The sequence below is a fragment of the Corvus moneduloides genome, chromosome 2 (assembly GCF_009650955.1).
Source record: "Corvus moneduloides isolate bCorMon1 chromosome 2, bCorMon1.pri, whole genome shotgun sequence".
NCBI classification, from domain to species: Eukaryota; Metazoa; Chordata; class Aves; order Passeriformes; family Corvidae; genus Corvus; species Corvus moneduloides.
This window is the reverse complement of record NC_045477.1, coordinates 577,996-605,144: the sequence shown is the minus strand read 5'-3', so window position 1 is coordinate 605,144 and position 27,149 is coordinate 577,996. Positions and strand designations below refer to the sequence as shown.

Here is a 27,149-nt window from a genome sequence, read left to right as displayed (position 1 = left end):
TGCCAGGGCCTGCCCACCCTCACAGGGAAGGATTCCCTCCTAAAACCCTACCTAAAGCCATTCCCCCTTGTCCTATCACTGTACCTTGCTTTCCATCCTCTGAGCTGCGTCAGTCCCTTCTCACAGCAAAGGCCCAGGGAATTTGCTGTTGGGTTCCTGTTTTTCAGCACAGGGGATTCAGAAGGGACCAAGGTTTTTGCAGGAACTGGTGGAATAATGCTACGAAAAAGCTGCTTTTCAAAGCCAGGGCAAACCGGCTGCCTTATGTATCCATGGATGGAAGATGCCAGGAGCAGTGGAAAGCCATGCTTCACCCAGCAAAATGTGATTTTTCAGTGTGGACAGGAGGAAGCACCAAGTAAACCTGGGGAGGATGTTTAATTTCTGTGCAGCACAGGACTGTGCCCATTTCTGTGGTCACCCTTGTAAAACCCCATTTATCTAAAACCCCCCGTTTTTGGGGGAGACCAAAGTTCAGCTACAGACATGCAAACTGATTAATTCAGCTGAGGATCAACGGGGAGGTTGCTTTCAGACCATAAATACCCACGCAAAGAAGGAATTTCCAGCTACAGAAAGCTTTTTGATCTGAGGGAAAAAGGCAAAGCAAGACTCAGTGGTGAGAACAAAGGCTAGAGAAATTCATCCACTGAGCACAGGGCTGACTTGAATGCAGAGGGTAAATCTGAGCTGGGAGCAGCTCAGGTCACATCGGGGCAGGAGAGCACTGCTTCAGCATTTAACCTTCCCGCCTGCATTCAGCCCTGGGCTTTGCCAGTCTGCTCTGCTCACTTTATTCTGATTTATCTGTTGCAGACCTCAGAGGCCTCTTTCCCTGAGGAGCTGTGGCAGGATCTCTGAACTCTCTGACTGATTCTGAGAGGGGGGCTTTATTCCAGAGGAACTCTTCCTAATTTCTAGATTATTTTTTAAAGAGTCAAAAGCTCAGCAACACTTACCAATGATCATGTTGGCCAGGGATGCTGTGAGGGAGAATTGTCTCTCCAGGAACTTGCCCATGAACGTTGCTAACCCAGCAACCATGGCAGAGATGTTGACCTGAGCCAGCACCACCAGAAGGTACACGGGATGCCGCAGGTTCCTCAGCAGCACCACAGGGAAACCTGAAAGGACAAGGGGGCACCTGTACCATGGAGAGCAGGGGTACACCAAAATATTAATCAAGGAATCACAGAAGGGTTTGGGTTGGAAGGGACTGCAAAGCTCATCTCATTCCACCCCTTTCCTTGAAGCTTTCTGGCAGGGCTTCTGCTAAAACAAACACAAAAGTACATGGGAAGTCACTAAAAGTTAATTTATTTGTTTGCTGCACTTGCAATTTCAGTGTCCTTTTTGTTTCAATAATGAAAAATGCATTTTTTGATTACAGGCAAGAAACGCTCCAGCAAGCTGCTCTAGGGCTGAACCCTTGAGCAGGAGAGGTCTCCACAGAGCTCAGCACAGGCAGCCCCAGCTGCCAGGGAACGGGGTGCCCGGTGCTGCCAGCTGGGAGCTGCAGCTGTCCATCCTGGAGCGATCTCCCCTTCCTGCACATCCCAACCCCACTTTCTGCTCCTGCTGCTGCTCTCCCGCTGCCTTCCCCTGCTCTGGCTGGCACGCAAAGGGCAACTTCCGAACGAGCTGCTGGTGAGTTTCCCAGATGCGGGCTCGGGCAGCCAATATATTGGAGCAGAGATAAGGAATTAACAGGGAGGATTAATGCAAAGGACTGCCATAAATTAATGGTGTTAATTCTCGGCAGCTGACAAACAACTGGGACAATCTTTCTATCGGCTCCAGCCCAGCGGCACCAGGGCACTGCGGTGGGGAGGCCTCCCTGGGGCTTGTCTGGGAGCTGTCCCCAGATGGGGACAGATTTTGGCTGTCCTAAATGTTCTGTGGAGGGCAAAAGGACCCTCTGTGGGTGCAGTAGGGTCCTCCATGTGCAAAGGCAAAACTCCCCAAACTCATGGCAGCATCACCTCTCCTGCTCAGCACTCTGCCCTCAGGTCAGGCAAGCAGCCCAAAATTTTAGGGAGTTGCAAAAGCAGGTCCAAGCATACTAGGCATGCTCAGGGACCCTGGAATTTTGACCTTGTGGAGGCTGGCAGTCAGTGGAGAGGGAAGGAGCTCCGTTACACCAATGTGAACCCAAGAGGGGAGATGGTTTTGCTTTCAAGTACCACTAAAGGTCCTGATCTTCAAAGCATATTCCTGGAATTTCTGAGCCATATTACAGATAGGAAACCTCAGATTGCTTGCTGAAAAATCTGATTTTTGTGGGAATCTTCCACCAAAAAGTTCTTTTCCCTGTAGGCCTTTGGTCTTTTCACCCAAACCACACCCCCTCTGCCCCACCAGATCAGAGGTAAAAAGCTGCAACTCTTTTTACCACTCGGAGGTAGAAAGCTGAGCAGGTCCCCACTTCATGGTGGGAGCAGCAAGACTTCCCATCCTCTGCAATCCCCACCTCAGCACTAATTGGATCTTCCTCACAGCTCCAGAGAGGAAGCTGGGCAGACAGGAAAAACAAGTGGAAACTTCAAAATAATAAACAAAAAATATCCTTGAAACTGCCTCTAGGGACCATAAGGGAAACAAACGAGTCACGAGTGCAGCGTTCCAATTGCTTTGAAGATCACCTTTAATGGGCTAATTCCCAGTATGTGCAGCAGAATCGGCACATCCTCCCAGCTGTTTTCAACAGAAGCCTGGAAATTAGCAATGGAAATTACTTCAGGCAAGCTAAATCCTACAATTTTTATTTCTGCAGGAAGATCCTGTGCCTGCAGAAGGAGGAATTGGTGGTGGTGGGGGTGCAAGCCAGTGTCCCACAGAGAGAGCATCTGTGCGAGAGCCAAGATCATTCCCCATGGAGGCCTGATGTCTCCAGCGCTGAGGGACTCAGCCAGCAGAGCTGCTCCCTCCTGGGGTGACTGACCTCAGTGCTTGGAATGTCCCCAGAGCCCCTTATCCTGCACACAGCTCCATCCTGTTATCGCTGACGGGGCTGGAAAGGCCCTTCCTGCCCAAGGCAGAGCCTCCAGGGCTCAGCGCGCTGCCCTCACACCCTGCCCCAGAGAGGCCCAGAGCCCCCAGGAGCACCTCATGGCATGGGCTCCAGCCCAGCCTTGTTCTGCTTGCAGGACATGGCAAAACTTCCCACAAGCCTGATTTTGCCCTCTGGTTATCCCCAAAGCAACAGAACACATGGCAAAAGGCATTTCCTTCTCCATAATCGTGGAAAGGTTTGGGTTGGAAGGGGCCTCAAAGCCCATCCAGTCCCATGCCATGGGCAGCGACACCTTCCACTATCCCAGGTTGTTCCCAGCCCCATCCAACCTGGCCTTGGACACTTCCAAGGTGATTCAGACCGGACAATCTCCAAATGCTGCTTTCATAAATTATCGCGTAGAAAATAATAGTAAAAATAGAAACTGAGAGAGGAAACAAAACAAGCAGGAGAGTGATGGAATGGGAAGAAAATTCTCTTTCCAGTGACTCGTGGATGAGCCAGCCCTGAAGTCTTTAGGCTTCACCCAAACTGTCCCATCTAACCATCACACACTACCTGTCACCCTGCTCCTGGCTCTAAACAGGGTTTTGTACTGGAGATCCTGGTGATTCCAGCAAGATTGCTCTCCTGACAAAAACCAGATGCTTCATTTATTTCAGAACTGGGCTTTGGGGGATAAATTCTCTGAAATAATGAATTTAATACCACAGCCCTGACACAGCAACACTGATGCAAGCCCCAAACCAAAGCTGCAGCTGGAGCAGGGTAAGATATTTCCTCCTCTCTCCTCCCGGGAGCGGGGAGCTCATTTTCATTCGTGTTTCAGAGGCACAGAGCAGAGTGTTGGTGTGAAAATCCCATCTGAGCACTATCAATCTGTTCCCACGCAGCCGCTGCCATCACACAGGATTCTAAATGACAGTGCAACAAGGTCGGGGGGGGAAGAAACCCCCGACCGCCTCCTCTAATTGAGCATTAGGCTGACGAGTAAACGCTGCCACCAGCGGGAGGAAAACCTCCCCACGCCTCCCTGGCTGTGCCTGCCCTGCACTGACGTTCAGAACACAGAGGATTTCCAATAAGTTAACGGGATAATAGCTGGGAAATATGGTGGAAGCTGACACGGAGTGACTTCAGAGGGCCACTTTTCATAAGTAGTTGCCAAAGTGCAGTGTATTTAAAAACCCCAAACATCCCAACCATTAGCAGATGCCTCCACAGACTAAAGCCCAGCTGATCCCCTTCACCACAAAGAGCCCACTCATTTCCAAACAACTTAATTGCACTGGATTCAAATCCCAGTCTCTGATTTTAGCTGCTCAGACCCTGGCCCCAGGCAGCACTGGCCGTCCTCAGTGGGACAGGAGGTCAGCCTGGCTTGGATATTGTCTCCAGCCTTGGAGGAGCGGGTCTGAAGAGGGTTTTTGGGGATGAAAGTTGCCAGCGCTGCTGTGGGTCTGATTCCTGCCATGGCCTGAGGACTGAGCAAGAGCAGCTGGATGCACCCTAGCCCCTCTGACTGAAGGGGGTCTCTCCCTTGCCATGGCCCTGCTCCAGGCTCACAGCTTGGACCCCTCTTCCCTGCCTGGATTTGGGCTCTGGCAAGATCTTGGCCTGTTTCCTACTGCCCACCTGAGCCATAAATCACAGAGTCACAGAAGGATTTGGGCTGGAAGGAACCTTAAAGCCCACCCAGTCCCACCCCCTGCCATGGGCAGGGACACCTCCCACTAGCCCAGGTTGCTCCAAGCCCTGTCCAACCTGGCCTTGGGCACTTCCAGGGAAGACATGTGACACTCAGAGTGACCAAGCCCAGGTGCTTTGGCTGGCATGAGGTGCAGCAGGGCAGTCTGGGTGAGGTGAACCACATCTGCTAGGAGCAGAGGGGTTAAACCCAACACTGAGCCTAAGGTGCATCTCGAGGGCCCATCCAGGAGCTGGGCTGAGCATAGGTGGGAACATCCCTGTTCCTTGGCAGCACTGCAGCCCCAGCACGGCCCCAGCTCAGCTGTCTGTGCCAGCAGGGAGTCGCCATCCGCGTGGGATCGGGACATTCCACACTTACGTCTGATGAACTCCGGTAGGGAGAGGCTCTCCATGTGCTTGGATCTCGACCTGAGCTGGCTCAGCATGTCCTCCCTCTTCTTGCTGCCACTGTCCTTCCCTCTCACCACCTGGGGACATACCAGAGGCTGTCACTGCACACATCATGACAGAGCTTCCCCTGCTCTCGCCTTTTCTCTCCCAAACCATGACACACAGCAGCCCATGATGTTTTTGGCCTTGGCCATCCCTGTCCATGTCCAGCTGCTGCTCCCTGCCCACACCACCGGGTTTCCAATGGGGCTGAGAGCATCCAGACATATATCCATGCTGCAGGGAAGTTTTCCCACCTTTCCTGACAGCAGTGGATCACACTTCATCAATATCAAGCTGTGCCGTTCCCCAGGCACAGCACACCGTGTGCTCAGCTCACACAAATTCAGGAGGTGCAAACCTTTGCAGGGAAAGCTGGATACCCTTAGGGGGATGGTTTTCTGCCCCAGAAGTTCTTGTACCTCTGTGTGTGGGGACAGGCACAGGCACCCAAGAGGGATACAGCTGGATCCCCACCAGCACAGCTTTGGGCACCGGTTTGGATGGAGGATGAGCAGTTCCCTGTGTCTCTGTGTTCCCTAAAAGCTGCTGGGCAGGAAAGAGGCAGCAATTGTAAGAGGAAAGTGTATCCAGGCAAGCAGGAGGTCTGGGATGGAGGCAAAACATTTGTCACCTCCTGAGCCAAGAGGCTGCCCAGGGCAGTGGTGGAGCCCCCAGCCCTGGAGGGCTCAGAGCGTGGAAGATCCATTGCAGCCCCACTCGGCCAAGTGTCCAACACCCCACGGCACTGGGAAGCCAAAGGAGCAGAGGATTTCTGGGATGTGCTTCGGGTCCCCTGCTCTGCTTTTAGGGGAATCACAGGAGCAGAGGGCATTAATTAGAGGAGCTGTGGGGCTGTGCCTGTGGGGTGGCAGGGCAGGGCTCAGGGGAAACCACGGAGTGCTTACAGCCAGAGCCAACAGCCCGGCTCTGCCACCCCCCTCAGCTCAGCAGCTCTGCTGCAGCTCCTGGCACCAGTCTGGGCTGGACAAACGAGTTCATTCAACAGCAATTAGAGACTTGTAATGGACACAGAGAAACAGGCAGCTCTTGGGCGAAAATCACCTCCTGTGCTCTGAAACTGAGAGTGGTCATTAAACCACAGCGAGGTCACAGTGTCTGTGCTGCGGGTGCCACGTGCCCTTTTTTAAGGGCAAAAGCAATGAAACTCCTTTCCTGTTTTTTATGGCTGGAGCTCAGGCTTTCATACGTTTTTCAAATGCAAAGATAAAATCCGGCTCCCTTTCACTTTTCAACTGCGTTACAGGGGCTCTTCTCTCTGCTCTGAAACTGCAGCACTTTCCAAAAATACATTCAAGCTGTTCCTGACTGTGGCTTCCTCAGCTTCCAGCTGTTTGTACTTCTGAGAGTCAACAGCCGGCATGTCCAGACAAAACGCAACTCCCCCCAAATTCCCCAGTCTGGGTTGTCCCTGCGGGTGACCCTTGCAAGGGACATTTCCGTGCTGGCTCGGGAGCAGCAGCTGCCTGCACAGGGAGCAAAGCCCTCACAGAGGAGGAAAGCTCCTCTCCCCGTGCTGCCTTGGCCCTGGTATATTTTTTTGCTGCCTGAAAGGATCAGGAAATACATTCCTCTGGGATGAAGGAAAGCAGGGGCAAAAGGAAAAGCAGAAATCCTGCCTGCTTGCTGCAGATGATACGGGAATGGTGGTGGAATGCTGCTGGCTGCGCCATCAGCGATGCCCAAGCCCTGAGGAGGATGCTGTGCTCCTGCCACAGGGAATTTTGGCATTCTCATGGCAGGAATTTGTCAAGCTGGAGCTGGAAGGTGCAGTAGCATGGGCTGGCTGCTCAGCCCTGCCCCAGCATCATGCCAAGGAGAAACAAACTAAGCTTGCAAAATGCCCCTATACTTGGGTTTTCTTGGATGATTCCTTAAAGGACTCCATTTCTTGGTGCCACTCGTTGCATCTCACATTTTTGCAATGAGATTTTATCTGTATGGAAGATTTTGCCCACAGAAGCTGTGGCTGCCCCTGGATCCCTGGCAGTGTCCAAGGCCAGGTTGGATGGGGCTTGCAGCATCCTGGGACAGTGGAAGGTGTCCCTGCCCATGGCAGGGGTGGCACTGGATGGGCTTTCAGGTCCCTGCAACCCAACTCATGCCGTGATTCCCTGAGTCCACTGGCATCACTTCCAGTCTTCCAGGGATGGAGGAGGCAGACAGGCTTCTGAGGAAGGAGAATGAAGCTCTCACACACTTTGCACCAGGAAGAGCATCCCCAGCCTGACCTTGGCCTGGGGAAATCCCCAGTTTCCCTGCACAGACATGAATAAATCCAGAGATGGCTGAGCAGGGCTCTGCAGGAAAGGAAAATGAAAGCAGCTTTTGCTGCCAGCTCCTGCTCTCCCCACCTGCTACTGCACCTGTGAGAAGGGCAGCCAGAGGTGCCAGCAGCCTGGGCTTATCCAAATACACCCCTGCAAACAGGGATAAATGACCTGCTCTGTGACAGAGAGGTTTTCTTTGTTCATTTTGAGGTGTCTGCAGAGTTTCCCTCTGGCTGTGAACAGGACCTGGCACTCCCAGCTCAGTAAAGTCAGAGAAGTTATTTTCATATTAGACAAACAAAGTGTAAAACCTCACAGCTTGCAAAAGAATTACTTTCCTTTTGACAAGGTCACGCTCCCCACAAACACTTCATTCTGCCTCTTGCAGCACTTGCGGGTCCCTCCAGGGACCCTATTTCCAGGAGTGTTAACATCACCAGCGGAGGGGCACCTTGCTCCCATTGAATGGGAGGATTATTTTTAGCTGCTGTTTGTGCCTGACTTTAAAGCTCCCTGGGGAAAATCCACATGTAGAGCCCAGCCCACTCCTGAAGCCTGTCCTTCCACTTTGCCCTCTTTGCTCCTCAGATCATGCCCTGTACTCCTAGGCTGCCTTTGGTGGTGTTTTGGAGCTTTAATGAGGCACCCAGAGCATCACAGCACCTTTTCCCAGAGAAAGAGCTCCATCTCCAGCACCCAGTGGGGGCCCACAGGAGAGCTGGACAGGGAGTTCTGCAAGGGCAGGGAAGGACAGGACAGGGGGGAATGACTTTAAGAGGAAGGAGGGCAGGGACAGATGGGATATTGGAAAGGAGTTGTCCCCTGGGAGGGTGGGGAGGCCCTGGCACAGGGTGCCCAGAGCAGCTGTGGCTGCCCCTGGATCCCTGGCAGTGTGCAAGGCCAGGCTGGAGTAACCTGGGATAGTGGAAGGTGTCCCTGCAACACGGAGGGAAATAAGTTTTTGAAACCTCCTGCCAGTGAGGCTCAGGAGGAGAGCACTGAGGAGTGACCTGGTGTCCAGAGGGGTTGTGTGACAGCGAACTGGAGCCACCAGGGCTTGGACAGGAGCGGGACATGCAGACCTGCTTCCCATGAAATCCATGGGAGCTTGGATACGAGTGGGACATGCAGACCTGTTTCCCATGAAATCCATGGGAGCTTGGATACGAGTGGGACACGCAGACCTGCTTCCCATGAAATCCATGGGGGCTTTGTCTCGAGGCATCTGTCAGTGGATGCCGAGTGCTGACATGGCAGGGAGGTTTGTCCCAGCCAGGAGGAAGAGTCCCTCAGTGTCACTCAGTGTCACTCAGCCCCTCTGGCATTTGGGAGACGTTGGGTTCTGTGTTTGGAGTGTCCCAAAGCAAACCTGCAGCGGGAGGGATCTGGGTGGCCAAGACAGGTCCTGCACACAAGAAATGCTGAGCAAGGACAGTGCTCCTGTTTCTGTCTGAGGCGTTGCTGAGAGCAGCTTTCCCCCTTTCAGTCCCTCTCCTTGTCACCCTCAGAGCTGCAGGACAGACACAGGCTGTGGCCCAGGAATACTGGAATATTGTGACAATACAGCTGCCTGGCTTGGGATGCAGCAACACCAGCAGATGGCAAAGCATGAGCTAAACTTTGGGTACACAGCAACTGGAGAGTGCTTCAAGTTCCTCACAATCCAGGACACAACTGCAAGAAATGGTCCAGGCTCATGGAGGCAGGATTAAACTGGAATTACTGGGAAAAAAAGCTGTTCTTGACTGAAAACAGTTTTTCCAGTATAAAAGCCTCATCCCCTCATCCCCTTCTTGGGTTCATGACAACTCCATGGCTTTGCTGTGATCAGCCCCCAAACAGGATTATTCAGGATACTCTGGTGCTAGAAACCTACCGACAGGCAGCAAAGTAGAGAAATAAAGATGTTCTGGGCTCGGAGTGACTAATTTACAAAAAAAAGATCAGAAGAGCAGCCCCACATTATCATTAATGTTAACACGAGCCCTTGCAGGAACTTCAAAGGAAGAATTCATCAAGAAAAGGTGAAGCTGAAATGTGGCTGTGGAATGAAAGATGTAGATGTGTCCTGGCTGGTGGGAGGAGGCAGATAAGTCTCCGAAGACACGGAGGGCTGGGTGATACCCGGTGTTCGCTGCGTGATGCCCACTGAGGAGGGTGGCCAGAAATGGAATCCAAGCTGCTGGTGCAGGAACACCTCGGCTGCCTCTGGGCAGAGCAGAGCAGAGCTTTTTGCATGGGCTGTTCCCATGCCGAGCCTGAAGGCATCTGCTGTGGGTAAGACAAATTTTTGGGGCTCTACAAGCTGCGTGGAAAAGCTCAGTTGATTTCTTCAAGTACTTGCAGCTTGTGGTTGCTCTGCTGGTAGATTTGTTCCTGCTTTGGACAGTCAGAAATCCTGGAACACTTCCAGGGATCCAGGGGCAGCCACAGCTGCCAGGGCCTGCACACCCTCACAGGGAACAATTCCTTCCCAGTATCCCGTCCATCCCTGCCCTCTGGCAGTGGGAAACCATTCCCTGTGTCCTGTCCCTCCATGCCTTGTCCCCAGTCCCTGTCCAGCTCTCCTGGAGCCCCTTTAGGCACTGGAAGATCTCCCTTCTCCAGACTAACACCACCAGCAACTCCAGCCTGAATCCACAGCCCTTTGTGATGGAAAACCCATCACTTTTGTGTCCTTAGCCAAACACTGATTTACTCCAAGGGCAAGCCAGAGAAAGGGTCTTATATACATATATATGCATATGTACATCTTTAGATATACATACATACATACATATATATAAATTTATATATACACATACAGAAAAACATCCACGACACCGCGGATTTCCAACAAATCTTGGAGTGCTCCTGCAGCCCACATGTGTTACCCACAACAGCATCTGGCAAACTTTCTACAGAGGCTTTTATCTGAATTTTTAAAGCAGGGCCCCTTGCTGCTGCTGCTGGTGCTGATACCCCCATGGGACAGGTGTGGCTGGCCCCGGTGCCTCCCATTCTGCAAGGAGGGCAGAATTTGGCTATCATTTAGTGTATTTTCCTATTCTTATTTTTAACTTTCAGCAGATTCCAAGAGCTTTCTGAGGGGGATGGCAAAATGGAGAGAAATCCAAGAATTCAAGAAACTCACGTGCTGCAGATGGATACGTGGGTGCTCGGCCATGTGGGAGCGTTCCCACAGATCCCAGCCAGCAGAGCAGGGTGAAATCCTCCTGCTCTTTCTTAAATCAATATCCACCCATTCCCCCCTTCAACTCTTCCAAACTGCTCAGAGTGCAGCACTTGCCAGAAAGTGCAGCTGTTTTAGTTGGAAGTGCATTATTTTCTCTCAAGAGCCGCTTATGAAATTAATATTCCCATCAGCCCTAATGAAGAACTTTTCCCTACGATGGAGCGTGCCACCCTGGCATACTGAGCAGGCCCTGCCAACACAGACCATCCCCAAGGCTTCAGAGCAACTCAGGCTGCAGGAGGATCAGTCAGGCACACTGCATTTGGGATCACCTTTACTCTGCCAGGTGCAGAGCAGTTCCCAGCCCATCACCTCACAGCTCGTGTCAGCCAGGAGTAAATCACTGCATCCCCAAGCTGAACTGGTAAAACAGGTCGGGGAACCCCAAATCTCCACTCACTCCTGTGGAAATTCAGGCAGTGTCAGGAGAAGTGAAGAATTACTCTGCAGCGGTGCACGGACTTGTTTGGACAGGAAGGTTTTGATGCTGCCTCAAAGCACAAGTGCAAGGCAATGATACCACTCAGAGCATGGCCAAGACACCGAGATGAGCACAGCTTCACCTCCTGAGCATGTCCCAGCAGCTTCAGCAGCATCCCAACCCACAGAAAGTGCCTCCTCTGCAAGCACAGCCTGTTCTCTTCGCTGCTGCCAACACGCCGGGACGCGCAGCCAGGGAAGCGCTGGGGAAGCTCCCGAGTTGTGCACTCCAGGCATGCACGGCCACTCCCTGGCCCTGCTCCCCAGCGGCTGCTGAAGAAGAGCTCCCAGCGTCTTCCAGGAGCCCACTGCTCGAATTTCAGAAATGTCATAGTAATTTAAAACGTCCAAGGACTGCTCCTGAAAAATCCTGCCAGGATAGACAGGTCTGGCTGCCTTTACCTGCCCAAGCAGCCTCTCATTGGCACCTGAAACATGGGGCTAAGTCCTTTTCTCCTATGGAAAAGGGTGTCCTTGTCTTCCAGGAGCCCAGTGATGGAATTTCAATTCTACCTCCAAAATTCAGGAATTCTCAGCTGCCAGCACAGACAAAGCTGGCTGCCCTTTACCTCCCCTGCAAACCTCTCATGGAAACATGAAAATCTGAGACTGCACCCTTCCCTTCCTAAGGAACAGATCCTGGTTCCAGTCCCTGTGGCTGACATTCTGGCTGCACTGGGGTGTGTGTGTGTGTGTGCAGAACCTCTCCTACCTCCTTCGGCATTTCCCGTGGGAAGAAGAAGTAGGGCAGGGCAGACACGGCCACCAGGCTGGCGGCCACCAGGAACCCGAGCCACCAGGCCCCGACCCAGCGCGGGTCCTTGTTGGTGAGCTGCACCTCAGCTGCAACACAAGTGGGGAGAGGGGCATCAGACCAATGCTGGGACAAGGGAGGGAGCCCAGAGCACCGAAGGGTGGCCCCAGTCACCCCCGACATCAATCAGCCCCAAGGTGGTGGCTCCCAACCCAGGGACCATCAGTTCTGGGGTCTGAGCAGCGTTTGCCGCCGATCATCCCAGCACTAAATCACATTTCATTGTCTCTTTCCTATTTCACTGCTGTCCCCAGGACGTCCAAAGAGCCACTCAGCCCTTTGGATGGAGACAGCTGGGACAGGGATGTCCTGGATGCCCCTCTGCCCCACCGGCACAGGGCACAGAACCCACAGGAGGCTGGGAGCCCCTCTGCTTTAGGAGCTCTCCCAGGACCTGCTCCCTCACCTGTGCCGACTTTGTCGATGTCCACGTAGAACCTCAGCATGGCAGAGCCCAGCATGAAGGCCACCCCCGGGCCGATGACCGTCACGGAGAACAGGATTCCTGCGAGGTACGAGAGCGGGGAAGGGCTCAGCCTGGGGGAAGGGACCACGGGGACCAGGCTCTGCTGTGCCTGCCTCCAGCACAGCCCACTTCCCCGGCAGCTTTCTAATCCCCAAGAGGCACAGCCCCATGCTCCCTATACTCCCTTCACACACGGAATTCCCTTTGGCACAGCTCAGACCTTTCCTGATGCTTGTCTGCAGCCTCCTAGAAGGACTGCAATACTCCCAGGAACAAGATGTGCCCCTTGGCATCAGTAATCCAGGAAACACCAAGGTTTGTTACAAGGTTAAGGAGATAAAATTTATCAGTGAACTCTCCTCCATGAATTACTGATAAAAGAAATCCCCAGATGTAAGATTCAACTCCTACCTGGTTTGGATCATATACCAGAGCAAAATTTGATGCTGGGCTTCTGTTTTTTAACAGTAATGACCTGTTTCTGATCTACCTTTGCTGTTCCATTCAGTTCAAAAGGCTGTCGCAGGCAACAGCTGGGAGAGGACTAGAAGGACCTGCAAGGACCACCTTGTCCATCCCATCACCCTGGGACAGCCCTTTTGGGCCTGTGCCCAAGCTGTTCTGAAGGATACTCTCCCACCTCCTGGGTGGTTGAACCTGCTTTCCTTTGGGTTGTATCACTTTCCTAACATCTAAACAGAGTCCTCGTTGCTGCCCCTTAAGCCCACAGCTGCCACAGAGATCAGATTGTCCCTCTTGTCCTTCCTGAAGCCTTTTTGGAGGAGGATATGGTTACTAACTCCATCTCCAGGTTATCTCTCAGGCCAAAAACCCCAGCATCTGCCCCAAATGGTGCTTCCCAGCTCTCCTGCTCTCCAAGCCTGAAGCAGGTAAACTCTTTTTGCAGAAACTTTCCTGGCTCTGGGCAGAGCACAAGGGCTGTAACGAACCCTGCTCTCATTAATGCAAATTAGTCCTGGCTGGCCTTGCTGTCACCTCCACCCTGGCTTCTCCCCCTCCCAAGCAGCCCAGCCTTACCCAGGTAGAGGGGGGAGTTCCTCTCGCTGGCGAAGTCGTCGATGTAGGAGATGCCGAAGGGCTGGATGGGCACGCCACCGATGCCCAGCAGTGCCTGGGCCATGAACATGACCAGGAGAACCTCGTGGTTCTCCCTGGAGGCGTGGGGGGTGCAGCTGGCAGCGCTCAGGTTGGCCCAGGCCCCCGGGGCCCTGGGCTGGCACAGGTCCGTGGTGTTGCTGAAGGTGCCTGCAGTGGCGAGGGGAAAGGTCTGAGGAGCTCGGTCTGGAGAAAGAACTTCTTCCTTTAGGCCCTGCAAGGGGCTCTGAGCTCTCCCTGGAGCCTTCTCCAGGTGAGCACCCCCAGCTCTCCCAGCCTGGCTCCAGAGCAGAGGGACTCCAGCCCTGGAGCAGCTCCAGGGCCTCCTCTGGATTTGCTCCAGCAACTCCATGTCCTTATCCTTAGGTGAAAGAAAATACAAAGAAGGTGCAAAGAGCACTCCACTGATGTTCACAGAGATGGGTTCACGTGCCATGAAAAGCCACCTTCATCAAGGAAGTGGAGCTGAGGTCACTCCCAGGACCTTTGACTGACCTTCCAATACAGGTAAATGAGCAAACCTGCAGATTTTGTGAGTGGCTACCCAGGAAATGAGAACTCATTTCACATTTTACTGCCTAAGTGAAAGTGCTGATTCTAGCACCCTCCTCTTCCTTGGAACCCCGGGCAAGGGGGTGGGGGTGCTCATAGCAAGATTTCCATGGTTGTGCCCCAAATCCTGTGGAATTCCAAGTGCTCAGACACGGGGCCACCTGCACCAGCACTGCTGAAACACCAACTCATTGTTTCCAAACTGGGGTTTGCAGCTGGCCAGCAGTTATTCACCTTTTCAGCCTTCCTTTGGTGTCTGCAGTTGCCTGAAACAGCTGCACTTCTTCTGATGAGCCAAACAAAAGCTCCTCAGTGGAGGCTTCTAAAGACTTGCTGGAGCTCCATGGCAGGAATTGGGAAGGTGGCAAAAAATTGGTCTTCTCCTTTCTTTCTTTTCTCATCCCTGCACTTTCCTTCAGAAAGAAAATCCCAAACCCACCGTGTCCCATTCCCTCCACGAGTGATTTAGACCTGCATGTTTCTCAAGGGAGGCTGATTATCTGGTGGGGTCTAAAACCTCAAAGGCAGCCCAGCTAGACCAGGGAAGGCAGGTGAGGTTGGATGTGCAGCAAACAAGGGGAATCAGAGGCACAGCCTGTATTTTGATTGTTTTCCTGCCCTCTGCCGTGGCTTCATGATTCTCATGTCCCCTGGCTCTGCTTTCCACCAAGTAGCTGTTGCCTCTCAAGGCTGAGATGATTTCATTCTTAGAAAAATAAGATTTCTTGAGGAGAAGCCAACAGCTTGCAGCTTGCAGCTCGCAGTGCCTGGAGGGAAGGTCATTTCACAATGGCTCCCCACTGCCAGAGGGCAGGGGTAGATGGGATATTGGGAAGGACTTGTTCCCTGGGAGGGTGGGCAGGCCCTGGCACAGGGTGCCCAGAGCAGCTGTGGCGCCCCTGGATCCCTGGCAGTGTCCAAGGCCACGTTGGAGCAACCTGGGACAGTGGAAGGTGTCCCTGCCCATGGCAGAGGTGGAACACGATGGTTTTTAAGGTCCTTTTCAACCCAAACCATCCTGTCATCCTATTATTTCCTCCTTCTGCCCCAAAAGGCCTAAACCAAGTTTCTGGAGCACTTACTGGCCACAGACTGGTCGTACTCGTAGGGCCCTGTAATGAAGTGGGGCAGGGACATGAGGAAGCCGGCCAGGGACACGAGGATGGCCCCGCAGCCGATGAGGCGCGGCCGGTGCACGCGGCTGCCGAAGTAGCTGACGAAGACAATCAGCAGCGTGTTCCCAACCTGCAGGGACAGAGAGTGGGAATGTCTCCCAGGGAACGGGAGGAGCACGGGACAGCGCTCAGCAGGGACGGGGGGCTGGCAGCGCTCACCTCGTTGAAGGAAGCGAGCAGCCCTGAGGTCTGGCTGGAGAGGCCGTAGCGTCTCTCGATGGTGGAGATGGAGCTCTTCAGGTAGCCGGAGACCAGGAGCTGGGAGAGCTGCAGCAGCCCGTGGCAGAACACAAAGAACTGCCAACACAAAAAGAGAGCCCCCAGCAGGGTCACCGAGAGCTGAGGGTCACTGAGAGCTGCAGCACGAAAAACTGCATCCCCCTCAGAAAGGCACCGTTATCCAACATAAACCTCTGACCACAAGGCTTGGAAATATCACCCCTGCTCTGCCACCAGTGAACTCTTCTGAAATTAGGTCAGAGCCATGAAATAGCCCTCTGCCAAAAAAAACCAACAGGGTCAGCATCTGCAGGGAGGCTGTAATTCCTTCAGCTGAGAAATGGCTTTGGACAAACACATTCCTTCAGTTGGGATGGCGCCTGTTTGTGTTGGCCTTGTCCCTAGGATGCAGAGCAGAAGAGAGCTTGCACAACGTTCCTGCTCCCATTCAGCCAGAGGCAGGCAGCCATCCCCAGTGCTGGGAGCTTCTTCTGGGACAGGAATGAGCCCTTCCCAACACAGCAACAAACAACTCCTTGAGGCAAAGTCAGGAGAAGGTCAGGGAAAAGAATTCAGACTGCTTTCCTTCCCTTCCCTTCCCTTCCCTTCCCTTCCTTTCCCTTCCCTTCCCTTCCCTTCCCTTCCCGCAAAGCCCTAGATGTAAAAGACTCCTCCTTTGGAAAATGTGAAGGTTCTCTTCCACTTCCAGAAGAAAACCTTGTCAAAGTCCACCACCTCCCAGAAAATAATTTGGCCTCATCTCCATCCTCCCTCCTCCAGGTGAGCCATCTCCTTCCCTGCTGCCTTGTGGCTCTCCCAGGCATCCTTCCAACCCCCAGAGGAGTTCAAATAACCAGCCTGAACAGCCACAGCCCACCCATCTCCCTGCAGGACAGGCTGCATGCCCCAGGCTCCTTCCAGAGCTGCTGCCCTCAGCCTTGGGTGATGCCCAGACCCTGAGGGCACCGCTCCTGCTCTGTGTGTTTTGCACCAGCTCCCACCACAGAGAAGCTGCTCAGCCTGGCCTGGATTTCTGCTCTGTCTCGTTCTGATCCAGGCCTGAAGGGAGGTCACTGCCAAACTGGCCTGCTCTGTAAGCCCAGGGAATATCCACAGCACAGAAGGGGGCAAGGGGAAGGCCAAACCCCTGGGGTCCCTGAGAACTGTGGGGCTGGGATATGGTCACCACCTCCCAAGGGGATGGGCTGGCACAATGCACACCAGGCCACCATCCAGGACCATCCCTGTCCCAGGCTCATGTCACCACTGATGGATGCAACGTGCCTGGACTGGGGAAATGTCAGCCAGCCAGAGGAAAGCGTCCCCAGAGTCAGCTTTGCTAAAACTCCTACGTTCCTACAAGTCGCTGGCTGTGTCCAGGCTCTGCTTCCTGAACACATCAGATGCAAAGGCTGGAACCAGATCTGTTTATTCCAGGCATCCACAGCACACAGCCCACTGGCAATCCGAATCCAGGACCTTCATGGGTTTACAGCAGCTCAGCAGCTGCCCAGCACTGCCCCGTGTCCTCTTCAGCTCAAAAGGGGTTGGGAATCTGCTATTTTATTCTGCCCTGTCTGGGCAGAGTAAAGCACAGAAAGGAAAGATGGCCCTGCACAGGACCTGCAGTGGGTTGGGCAAGGATCCCAGTTCTGCTTCCAGGGGCTCTTTGCTCTCAGCCATCAGTGTTCTGTCAGGAAAAGAAAGAGCAGACCTTTCCTGGCCTTTGGATCTGCTGGACTGCTGGGACTGATGGACTGCCCCAACAGGTGACCCGGACTGGTAGACACCAGCCTTTCCCAAGACCTTTTCCCTGACAGCAGGACAGACCATGGAGAGCCAGGAGCAGCCCCAGGGCTGGGTGGTCCTGGAAGGGAGCCCCAGCTCACAGCCCAGCACCTTTTCCCTGAAGGGCTGAGCTGTGCTCCTAATCCTTCCCTCTACATCCATGGAACTAAAGCAACTCAGAGAATCCAAGCACCGGCAAGGTATGGCTGCTCCCACCCCGCACGTGCAGGAGAATAGAGAAACGCACTGCATCCCACACAGCCAGTAAATCACAGACCTGGGAATTAAACAACAACATTTCCTCTCCTGGTGGTCTGGAACAAAGCTTCTTCCAAAGGCTCCCATTGTTTGTAGCGCTGATGGTGCAGCTTGGCAGCAAAGCCTCCCCGGGAGGCTCTGAGAGCCCCACACAGCGTCCTGCCCAGCCCACACCAGGCAGTCCCCACCACACTCTTTCCACCTGTCTGGGGACTCTGGAGGGTATTTTAAGAGAGGGGGTTGTGCCTTAGCACCTGACAAAACCCTGTGCACTGGGCTGTGCTGGGCAAATGGGTCTGGGAGGAATCGGCTCCTTCCAGTTTAATCCAAACCAGTTTGGCTGGGCCTGTACTTGGAAAGGAGCTTAAAGTTCATTCAGCCCCCCCTGCCATGGGCAGGGACACCTTCCAGTAACCCAGGCTGCTCCAAGCCCTGTCCAACCCGGTCTTGGGCACTGCCAGGGATCCAGGGGCAGCCACAGCTGCTCTGGGCACCCTGTGCCAGGGCCTGCCCACCCTCACAGGGAGGAATTCTTTCCCAATATCCCATTTAAATCATAATGCTCCTTGAAGCCGAACAGGGCAGTTGTTAGCTATGCCCCTTCGCTGCATTTTGCCATGTGGTGGGTGGTTTTTGTGACACACTCTCTGGAGATATAAATACACACAAAAACTGCAGTGCTGTGATTTTTGGTCCTTCGGCCACTTCGAACACATCCAACCACATTGTGCAATGGCTCTGCGTTTCTGCAAGAACCATTCGAACCCTGGGCTGGAGGTTTTGTTTTCTGAGGAAGTCATTTAGAAACCGGACAGGGAGGCCTAACTTCTTGAAAAAAATCCCCAAGAGATGAGGGGAAAACATCCTGTGCTGAGGATAATTGTGGTCTTGGTGACAAGAGCTTCCTCTACATCTGCCCGGGGCTGGGGGTTGCAACAGGAGGGTCTTTAAGGTCCCCTCCAGCCCAAACCAGTCTGAGGTAGATTTTAGGATCTACCTTCACAGGTAGAGCAAAATACAACTTGAACCTGCTCACAGAGCCGACTTTGCCCCCTCAGTGGTTTAACCTTTGAACCCCTTTAAAATATCTCCTGAAGGAAAAATCAATGGGGTTATATCTTTATGGATAATGTTGCTGGCAAGTCAAGAAAAACCAACAAAAAGCACCAGATAAAAACAGCTGAACGGGCTGAAGAGAGGATTGGGGAAGAAGCCTCAGGATACGCCACTGTGCCTCCAACCTCTGTGCTCTGGTGGCCTCTGCCTCAGTGACTCACTTTCCTCCTGCCACATGGGATGAGGGTGATTATCTCCACCAGCACTTGTAGAAAAACCCTCAAAACCCCAAAACTTCCCCACAAAAGTGACAGAGAAATCTTAAGCTTTTAAGACTGACTGTCATCTTTTGCTCTCTGGCCTGGTGAGATTCTCTAATGAGCCAGGTAATTGGCTTCCAACTACACTGAATGTAGTTATAAACTGATGTTAAGGCTGCCACTACTAATAAAAAGGAATTATTGAGCCAGAAAGGAATGGAGTAGATGTTGCAAGACAGAGGGAGCCACTCCAGGTGCAGCCTGTGGTTCTGCAGAGCTCCTCAAACACTCACCTGGAGGGCTGGAGGTTGCACCAAATCCAGGAGGATGTAAGACTTTGAAGAAAGGCTTCCCACTGACAAAGCCAGAGCTGGATGGGATATTGGGAAGGAGTTGTTCCCTGGGAGGGTGGGCAGGCCCTGACACAGGGTGCCCAGAGAAGCTGTGGCTGCCCCTGGATCCCTGGAAGTGTCCAAGGCCAGGCTGGACAGGGCTTGGAGCAGCCTGGCACAGTGGAAGGGGTCCTGCCCATTGCACGGGGTGGGACTGGATGGGCTTTGAGGTCACTGCAACCCATCCCATGCTGTGATTCCCTGGAGTTAAATCCTGCAGGAGCTGGGAGTTAAACCTGCATTGAAACATCCTTGCCCCACCACTGGCTTTGGGATGGAGACAGCTCCACGCCAAAGGTGCTTTTGCCATGAGAAACACAGGGAGCATTTCCCAAATACACTTGGTACCCAGAAATCCTCTCAATGCCTCCTGCAGGAAGCTGAACTCCTCTTTCCCAGGCCAGTGATCCGAGGAGAAAGCAGGAGGTGTTTACCTTGATACTGAGAAAGGGGCTCCTGCAGAGTGTTTTCCGGGCCACGTCCGGGCAGCTGCTCCTTGGAGCCGTACTTGTCATTCTGTCAGCCTGTCAAAAACAAATCATTCAGCACAATGCTCAGTTGCTGGGCCCGGATTCCCTGTGCTCAGCAGGCAAAAAATCCTGTCGTGCTCTGCCAACACCCCCACAGCAGGCACACGGTCCCCCAAGCAATCACTAATTATTCCTGGGTTTCCTTTGCTCCGAGCACTTTAACTCTGCAAAGCCGCAGAGCAGCCTGCAAAATGTTAAACACCAGAGGTGCAGGAGGTGGAACGCTGCTCAGCAGAGCAAAGGACAATGTTGTGCAAACATCACTGGGGTCAGTGTGACGTCCTTATCAATGGCCTCGGTGATGGGGCACAGAGCACCCTCAGTCAGCTGGCAGCAGACACGAGACTGGGAGAGCAGCTGGCAAAGCTGATGGCTGTGCTGCCATCCAGAGGTACCTCAGCTGCCCGGAGAAATGGGCACTGGAGGATCCCAGTGGGCTGCAGAACCTCACGAAGCTCAAGCGGACGCAGTGCAAAGTCCTGTCCCTGCCATGACCAGGACCCAGCCTCTGCATCCCTCAGGAGGGATTCCCTGCAGGCTCAGGGGCAGCAGCTCCTGCCTGCACAAGGGGGCTCATCCCTGCATGTGCTGGGCTCTGATGGATTGAAGCCCTCCTTTCCTGCATCCCATTTTCACCCACGGCGTTTCTGCATCTCCCCGGAAGAACCCCTCCACGCTCGCTTTCCCAGGCACCACCTAACCGGAGCCACGCAAAGCGGTTCCAACCCGTGGGAAGCCAGCACGCCGCTCCCTGCCCGCACATCTCCTTCCCTCCTCTCTGGCCGCTCAGCCTCTCCTCCCCGAGGGACCGCTGGTGCCTTTGTCGGGTTCAGTACCCAGGCTTCCTGCTCAGGAAGCTGCATTGTTTGGAGGCACGTTAAACCCATTAGGCTTTAACTTGTTGTTCAGCACACTCTAATAGATGTTTTCATCTCCGCAGCAAATGGGGTGAAAGGCTTCCCGTTATTATTTTGTGTAATTCTATTTCCCCCATGATGAGAAGCAAAGGAGCGAGGACCCGCAGCCTCGAACAAATTAACAAATGCGGGGTTGATGTAACTTCGAGCAGGAGGAGACTGCCTTAACCGTGGTGTTTATAAACCCTTCAGCACGGAGCACAGGAGAGGTGAATTCCAGAGGGGACCGGCACGAGTTACGAGCTCCACTGCAGCCTCTGCAAAAAGCAGTTGCTGCCCTCAGCCCCATTCCAAGAGATATTGCTACAACAAATCCAGGATGGGATCAATAAAGTGAATTTGATTGTAAATGAAAGCAGCAACAAAAGCTCTCCTGGCCCCTGGAGGGTTCGGCAGTGCTGGGGCAGAGGCACCTGCCTGGCTGCAGCCCACGGCGCCCTGATGAATTATTGACAGCCCCTCGGAAGCTCAGGGGTTCACAGGCAGGAGAAAAAGGGTGGAAAACCAAAGGCAGGAAACCCAAAGGAGCCCGAGCCTGGATATCCAGGGATGGGAATGCTCATGGAGCTGGAAGCCACGGCAGGCTGGATGCCCTGGTTAGCTGTGTTAATGCCTTTGTCAATCAAACCCAGTGGTGTGCCGGAGTGCTCCGGTCCTCCTGCCCATCCTTTCCAGCTCTCCTTTCCATGTGTGGAAGGCGGAGGGTGGCTGACCCCCGAGGCAACGCTCGGCAGAGATCTGAAACGCGGCAGGGTTTGCCAGCAGATCAAACTGAGGATAAACCCATTGCCCTCAGATCCCAGCCATCCACAGCTCTCCTTCAGGAACAAAATGAAACAGAAAAGTACTTTGATCCAGCGCAAAGGACAAGGAACACATCAGATAAAAACACAGATAAGGCTTAACTGATTTAAAAACCCCCAAACATGGAGACAGCAGCAGGTTAAGGTCAGTCTGGTTCTTGTTGCCTTCGTCTGGATGGAGGCCAGCCGTGGCAGTATCCCCTGCGAGTGGCACTGGCTTGGCACGAGCCAGGTTTTCCATCCTGGACAACTCCGGATGGAGAGAAGGAATTCCTGGTGCCAAGAGAGTGCCGCTCTCTTGGAGCTCTCAGGGATGCCCTTCGCCTTCTCCCCCCCAGTTCCAGGGGTGTGAAATCCCTTTGTTAGGGAGACCTGACCCGAGCGGCTGGTGGGGCCGGCACTCCGGGTGCCAGCAGGGGCGGCAGGGTGTGACAGGGAGCGGCGTCACGGACCCTGAGACGGACCCTGGAAAGCAGCACTGCGCCCTCAGGAAGCAGAACGCCGCGTCCTTGTGCGCCTGCAAGTGAGCCCTCCGGGGAAACTGCTTCTCCCATCCCCCCAGAGGTGCTCACAGGCATGCTTGGGAGTCCGGGGAGGTGCACAGGCGGCCAGGCTTCCCCGAGGGTCACCTCTGATGTGGGCACTGCAGGGGACCCCAAGCAGCAGCTCCCACACAGCCACGGGTTTCACTCCAGGGAAGGTGATGGATGGATGGATGGATGGATGGATGGACGGATGGATGGGTGGCTGTTCAGAGGGCAGAGGTGCTGCAGATCCAGCTGCTGCTATTCCTTCAGCTACAGGTGCAGGATTTGTCCTCAAAGCCCAGTCTTCTTCCCAGTGCTGTCCTGGGTCACTGCACCCCTCAACAAGGCCTGGCATGGCAAACCCTGGGTGCAGAGGGGGAGCTGAGCTCAGTCCCACACCAACTGCTGGCACTAAAATAGTGCCGTGGATCCAGCCTCGCCTGCCTGACAGCTCCTCCCTGCTCCCGGGAGACTGCAGAGAGCTGCAGGCTGGGGAATAACCTGGCTGCTTTGGGATGGGAGGGACCTTAAAACTCACCCAGTCCCACTCCTGCCATGGGCAGGGACACCTTCCACTGTCCCAGGCTGCTCCAAGCCCCAATGTCCAGCCTGACCTTGGACACTGCCAGGGATCCAGGGGCAGCCACAGCTGCTCTGGGCACTCTGTGCCAGGGCCTGCCCACCCTCCCAGGGAACAATTCCTTCCCCATAGCCCACCTGTCCCTGCCCTCTGGCAGTGGTAAGCCATTCCCTGTGTCCTGTCACTGCCTATACCCGGGCTAATCCCACAAACCTTTGCAGCACTGATTAAGATGCTCCACTTGTCCCCACACCACCCTTTCTTTGACACCAGGGCAGCAGAAATGCCCCAAACCCCGTGTGGGACCTGCACCATGGTCCTGGCTGTGAGAGCAGGGGTCTGGGCTGGGTGACAGCACCCTGTCCCCTTCCCGAGGACATGAATCCCTCCAACACCTTTATTAGCAGCTGCTCCCGTTAGCTGAGCACGGAGAGGCACACGCTGGGCTCAGCAGAGCATGAGCAAATAACAGCCGATGTAACACAGCAAATTAAACCCCAGCAGGGACTCGAAATGCCAGCAAATATTCCGTAATCTGTCTTCCTTCCTTCTGCTGAATAATTTTCCCTCACTGGCAGCGAAGCTGGGACGGTGTCAGGGTGTGTATTTATGGGTGTGCCTGGGGTAAAGGGGGAGCTGGCTCGTGAAAATCTGGGTGCAGAGATGCTTTATAATACAACAGAAGGAAAAGACAGTGGATACACATCATCCCCTCCTGGAGAAAGACAGAGGGAATAAAAAGGGATGCAGAGACGTACCCAAGAGCTGTTTCTATCTTGCACCAAGGGGCAAAAAGAAAGCAAAAATGAGATTGGCCCAGCTGAGTGACTCTGTGTAATGAGAAATGGGCCACAGATGACACATCCCAGAAATCTTACACGAAGTTAGACAAACAGGAAAATGTTACTGGAGGTTAAAAATTAGATGGAAAAGGAAAACTGGTGTTGAAACACAGGACATGCAAGCACAGGCAATGAAGGAGAGGCTCCAGCCCTGTCCTGGTACCCCTCTGCCTCGGGAAGGATGAAACCCTGCTCCCTGTGTGTGTGCTGAGGTTTCCCGGAGCTCCCTGCCCTCCCTGGCACCCCCTGGAGCCCTTCCTGGACGGATCCTCACCTGCTCCAGCAGTGCAGGATGTGGGGAAGGCATTGGAGCTCACCTGGCAGCATCAAACCAGAGACGGGAGCTCTCACCCCACCCCCTGGGCATGGGGCAGCCACAGCTGCTCTGGGCACCCTGTGCCAGGGCCTGCCCACCCTCACAGGGAACAATTCCCTCCCAATATCCCATCTAATTCTGCCATCTGGCAGTGGGGAGCCATTCCCTCTGTCCTGTCCCTCCAGCCCTTGTCCCCAGTCCCTCTCCAGCTCTCCTGGAGCTCCTTTAGGCCCTGCAAGGGGCTCTGAGCTCTCCCTGGAGCCTTCTCCTCTCCAGGTGAGCACCCCCAGCTCTCCCAGCCTGGCTCCAGAGCAGAGGGGCTCCAGCCCTGGGAGCAGCTCTGTGGCCTCCTCTGGAATCACTCCAGCAGCTCCAGGTCCTTGTGCTGCTGGCCCCAGGGCTGGGGCAGCTCTGCAGGTGGAGTCTCACCTGAGCAGGGCAGAGGGGAAGAATCCCCCCCTTCCCTGCTGCCCACACTGTGGGATCAGCCCAGGGTTAAGGGTTTCTGGGCTGGTTCATGTCCAGCTTCTCAGCCACCAGCAGCCCCAAATCCTTCTTGGCAGGGCTGTTCTCCATCCATCCATCCATCCATCCATCCATCCATCCATCCATCCACCCCTGCAGGAAGCAGCACCCATCGCACCTGGGGTGACATTTCCTTCCAAGGGGAAAGCGCCCCGGAGCAGCCGTGGCTCTGGGAGGGCAGGGAAGGAATCCCGGAGCCTCTGGCTGTGGGAGATGGCTCTGCAGTTACATAAGCAGGGAGGCTGGCATTGCATAATTCCATGAATCATTCACTTGGCTTTGCTTTCAGAGGCTGCCCAGGGCTGTGGAGCTGTCGGGGTCTGCAGCCACCCTGAGACCCCTCCTCACCCTCTGCTCCTGCTGCTTCCCAGGCTCTTCTGGGGTGCCTCCCCTTCCGTGCACCAGCAGCACCCATTAACTGCTCCTGCCCTCGTTCCTGCCCCGTGGCCTGTGGGTTTGTGCAGTGGCTCAGGGGTTTCTAAGACATTTGCCAAACCAGGATCTCCCGGCTCTGCCGGTTTTACTCCTTCCTGCTAAGGTTGTATGTGGTATTTTGAGTACAAAAGTCACCCCTGTCTTCAGGATCGAGCCAGATGCTGAACATGCACCCCCCTGCCCTGGGATGGGCAGATGTGGCTGTGCTGCAGAAAAGCCTCATCTTGTGTCCTCGGTGGGGATTTTCTATTTTAGCACCACCTCCTCTGTGTTTGGCAGGGAAACTCTACCTTTTTCAGGCAGCTCCAGCCCCTGGAGAGGAGTTAAAGTGCTGAATGAAGGATGAAGAGCCCAATTCCAGCAGGGATCTGCCTCTCCACAGGCTGCAGGCAGCGCTTGGCTCTGTGGACAAACACCTGCCAAGAGAAGCCTGCAGGGAAGTGATCCCAAACCACACTTTTCCTGATTTGGGGTTTCATACACCATAAATACCTTCCTGATGTTTTTTTCCCTCTGCGCTTCACTGCTGCTTGGACAGGAGCGAAGACTGAGAAAAACACGTGTTTTGTGCCGAGTCCTCCTGAAAGCTGTGAGAGTTTGCAGTGCAAGGAGCAGCTGGAGGAAACAGGCAGAGCCAGAGTGGCTCCAGGGACACAGACACCTCTGGTGAGAACTTTTTGAAGGGGAAGCTGTGGCAAAACAAGGAGCAGAAGCCCCTGCAACAGCCCCATGCCTTGAACACACATCCTGAGTGGAAACCCCAGCAGTTCCCTGGAGCTGAGCCCTCCTGGAGCAATCCAGAGCTGTTTGCTATTTATCATCTATAACTTCTAAAAAAACAGTCCCAACAAACTCCATCTGCACTCATGGCCTGCCCAGGACCACAGACCTGCTCCCCACGCTGAGTATTCCATGAGGAGCAGCCACACCCTAATCCTAAACATTTATTTCCAAGGGACATTCAAGGGCAGTTCTTTTCTCCCTCCATACTAACCCAGGCATTAACAACCAGAGCATCCCCAAATTTTGGGGGTGACCACTAAAAATTGCTTCACCAGGAGCTGTGAATAACACCAGCCACCTGCAAGCAAAAGGGATGAACGGAAGAGCAGGAGCAGGGAAATGCTGCTGCCAGGAAAGGGAACTGAGTAGAGCTTAGGAGAAGTGAGAAAATTCCTTAGCCAGCAAGAGGGGAGCTGGCTGTGAACAGCAGAGGAAACACTGTGGGTGGGAGAGACCTGGTGACATCTCTGGGTGATGATGGACAAGGAGCAAGTGCTGGAGTGAAGCCCCAGCCCAGAGCAGCTGCTGGGGGCTGGAGCTGGCATGGGAAAAGGAGGAAACGCTGGTATTCTGGGCAGCAGGGGGAATTACTCAATGTCCTTCCATTATTTAATGTTACTGGACTGCACTGGCATCTGTACACTCAGAGGGAACACGAAGTCCACTGAAAGTGGAGATTATTTTCTGGAAGTGCCCCGACCCACAGCTGGAGCCACAGCTGGCCCCAGCCAAGCTGCCTGACAGCAACAAGCCCTTTCCTGCATTCCTGGGCGTGATCTTGTCCAGGGGTGTCTCCAGCCATGCACTCCTGATTTTCCCTGGATGACACCTCAGAGCCTTGCGGTGTTCAAATCATGTTTCAAGCCAGGAATTCCCCTCACCGCATGCTGAGCCTCCCACACTGCCTCCATTTCCTTAGAAAATCACCTTTTCCAAAGCTGGGGGGCAGTGACAGGTGCTGAGATGGGAGATGAAGCTCCCGAGCCATCCCTCAAATCCACATTCAGCCACATCGTGGCTCAAGCCACAGAACATTTAACCCACCTGCAGCCAGGGCACATGTGGCAGGTCCAGGGTAGAGCACAGTGCAGACCAGCACCCCCAGTGATCCACTGGGAAAAGACTGGGAGCCAGGAACCACAGAGGAAGGGAGGCTGCGATCTAATTGTGACCAGAGCAAGGTCCCCAGAGAGCCCCGGGCTGCTACAGGGAAGAGGCCAAGCAGCCCTGCAGGGCTCGGGCGCTCAGGTGAGCCAGGACGGGGCATTGCGGAGCCTGGAAATGCCACCTGTGCCCAGCAGGACGGCTGGAAAACAGGGGGAACTGGGAAAGTAGGAGGGGACACAGAGAAACGAGAGCGGGCTGTGAAACAAGCGCAGAACAATAAGGAGCAGGAGGCTGGCAGACAGGGGGGCTCTCACAGCCACACTGGGGCCAAGGGTTCCTCAGGAGCCTTCAGAAGCTTTCTGAGGGAATTGGCCAAAGCAGGGAGGAGCTTTGGATGTGTCTGTGCTTCCAAGGTGGTGGGAGAACCTCGCTCAGGCTGCACGGCTGAACAGCCAAGGAAGGGTTTGGGTTGAAAGGGAGCTTAAAGCCCATCCAGTGCCACCCCCTGCCGTGGGCAGGGACACCTTCCA

At 54.2% G+C, this 27,149-nt stretch overlaps 1 protein-coding gene and 1 long non-coding RNA gene across 4 annotated transcripts in view; one reads left to right on the top strand and one right to left on the bottom strand.

The window, feature by feature from the left end:
• LOC116437099 overlaps positions 1 to 11,876 on the top strand; it is a 59,965-nt gene extending 48,089 nt beyond the window's left edge. Inside the window, exons 7-8 of one of the 2 annotated variants that reach the window (XR_004237164.1) lie at positions 1,391 to 1,647; positions 10,510 to 11,876. This is a non-coding gene — a long non-coding RNA (uncharacterized LOC116437099). Of the gene's footprint in view, positions 1 to 1,390; positions 2,363 to 10,509 lie in introns of those variants that run through there. The other variant, XR_004237163.1, reaches the window with a different exon arrangement.
• Positions 1 to 27,149, bottom strand: part of SLCO2B1 (solute carrier organic anion transporter family member 2B1) — a 34,720-nt gene that overhangs the window by 6,230 nt on the left and 1,341 nt on the right. The window contains exons 2-9 of one of the 2 annotated variants that reach the window (XM_032094665.1): positions 19,689 to 19,778; positions 15,441 to 15,578; positions 15,189 to 15,351; positions 13,477 to 13,704; positions 12,384 to 12,477; positions 11,871 to 12,006; positions 5,082 to 5,190; positions 960 to 1,124 (exon numbers count right to left, since the gene is read on the bottom strand). In XM_032094665.1, the coding sequence (XP_031950556.1) occupies positions 960 to 1,124; positions 5,082 to 5,190; positions 11,871 to 12,006; positions 12,384 to 12,477; positions 13,477 to 13,704; positions 15,189 to 15,351; positions 15,441 to 15,578; positions 19,689 to 19,778 (1,123 nt within the window). Of the gene's footprint in view, positions 1 to 959; positions 1,125 to 5,081; positions 5,191 to 11,870; positions 12,007 to 12,378; positions 12,478 to 13,476; positions 13,705 to 15,188; positions 15,352 to 15,440; positions 15,579 to 19,688; positions 19,779 to 27,149 lie in introns of both variants that reach the window. The other variant, XM_032094657.1, reaches the window with a different exon arrangement.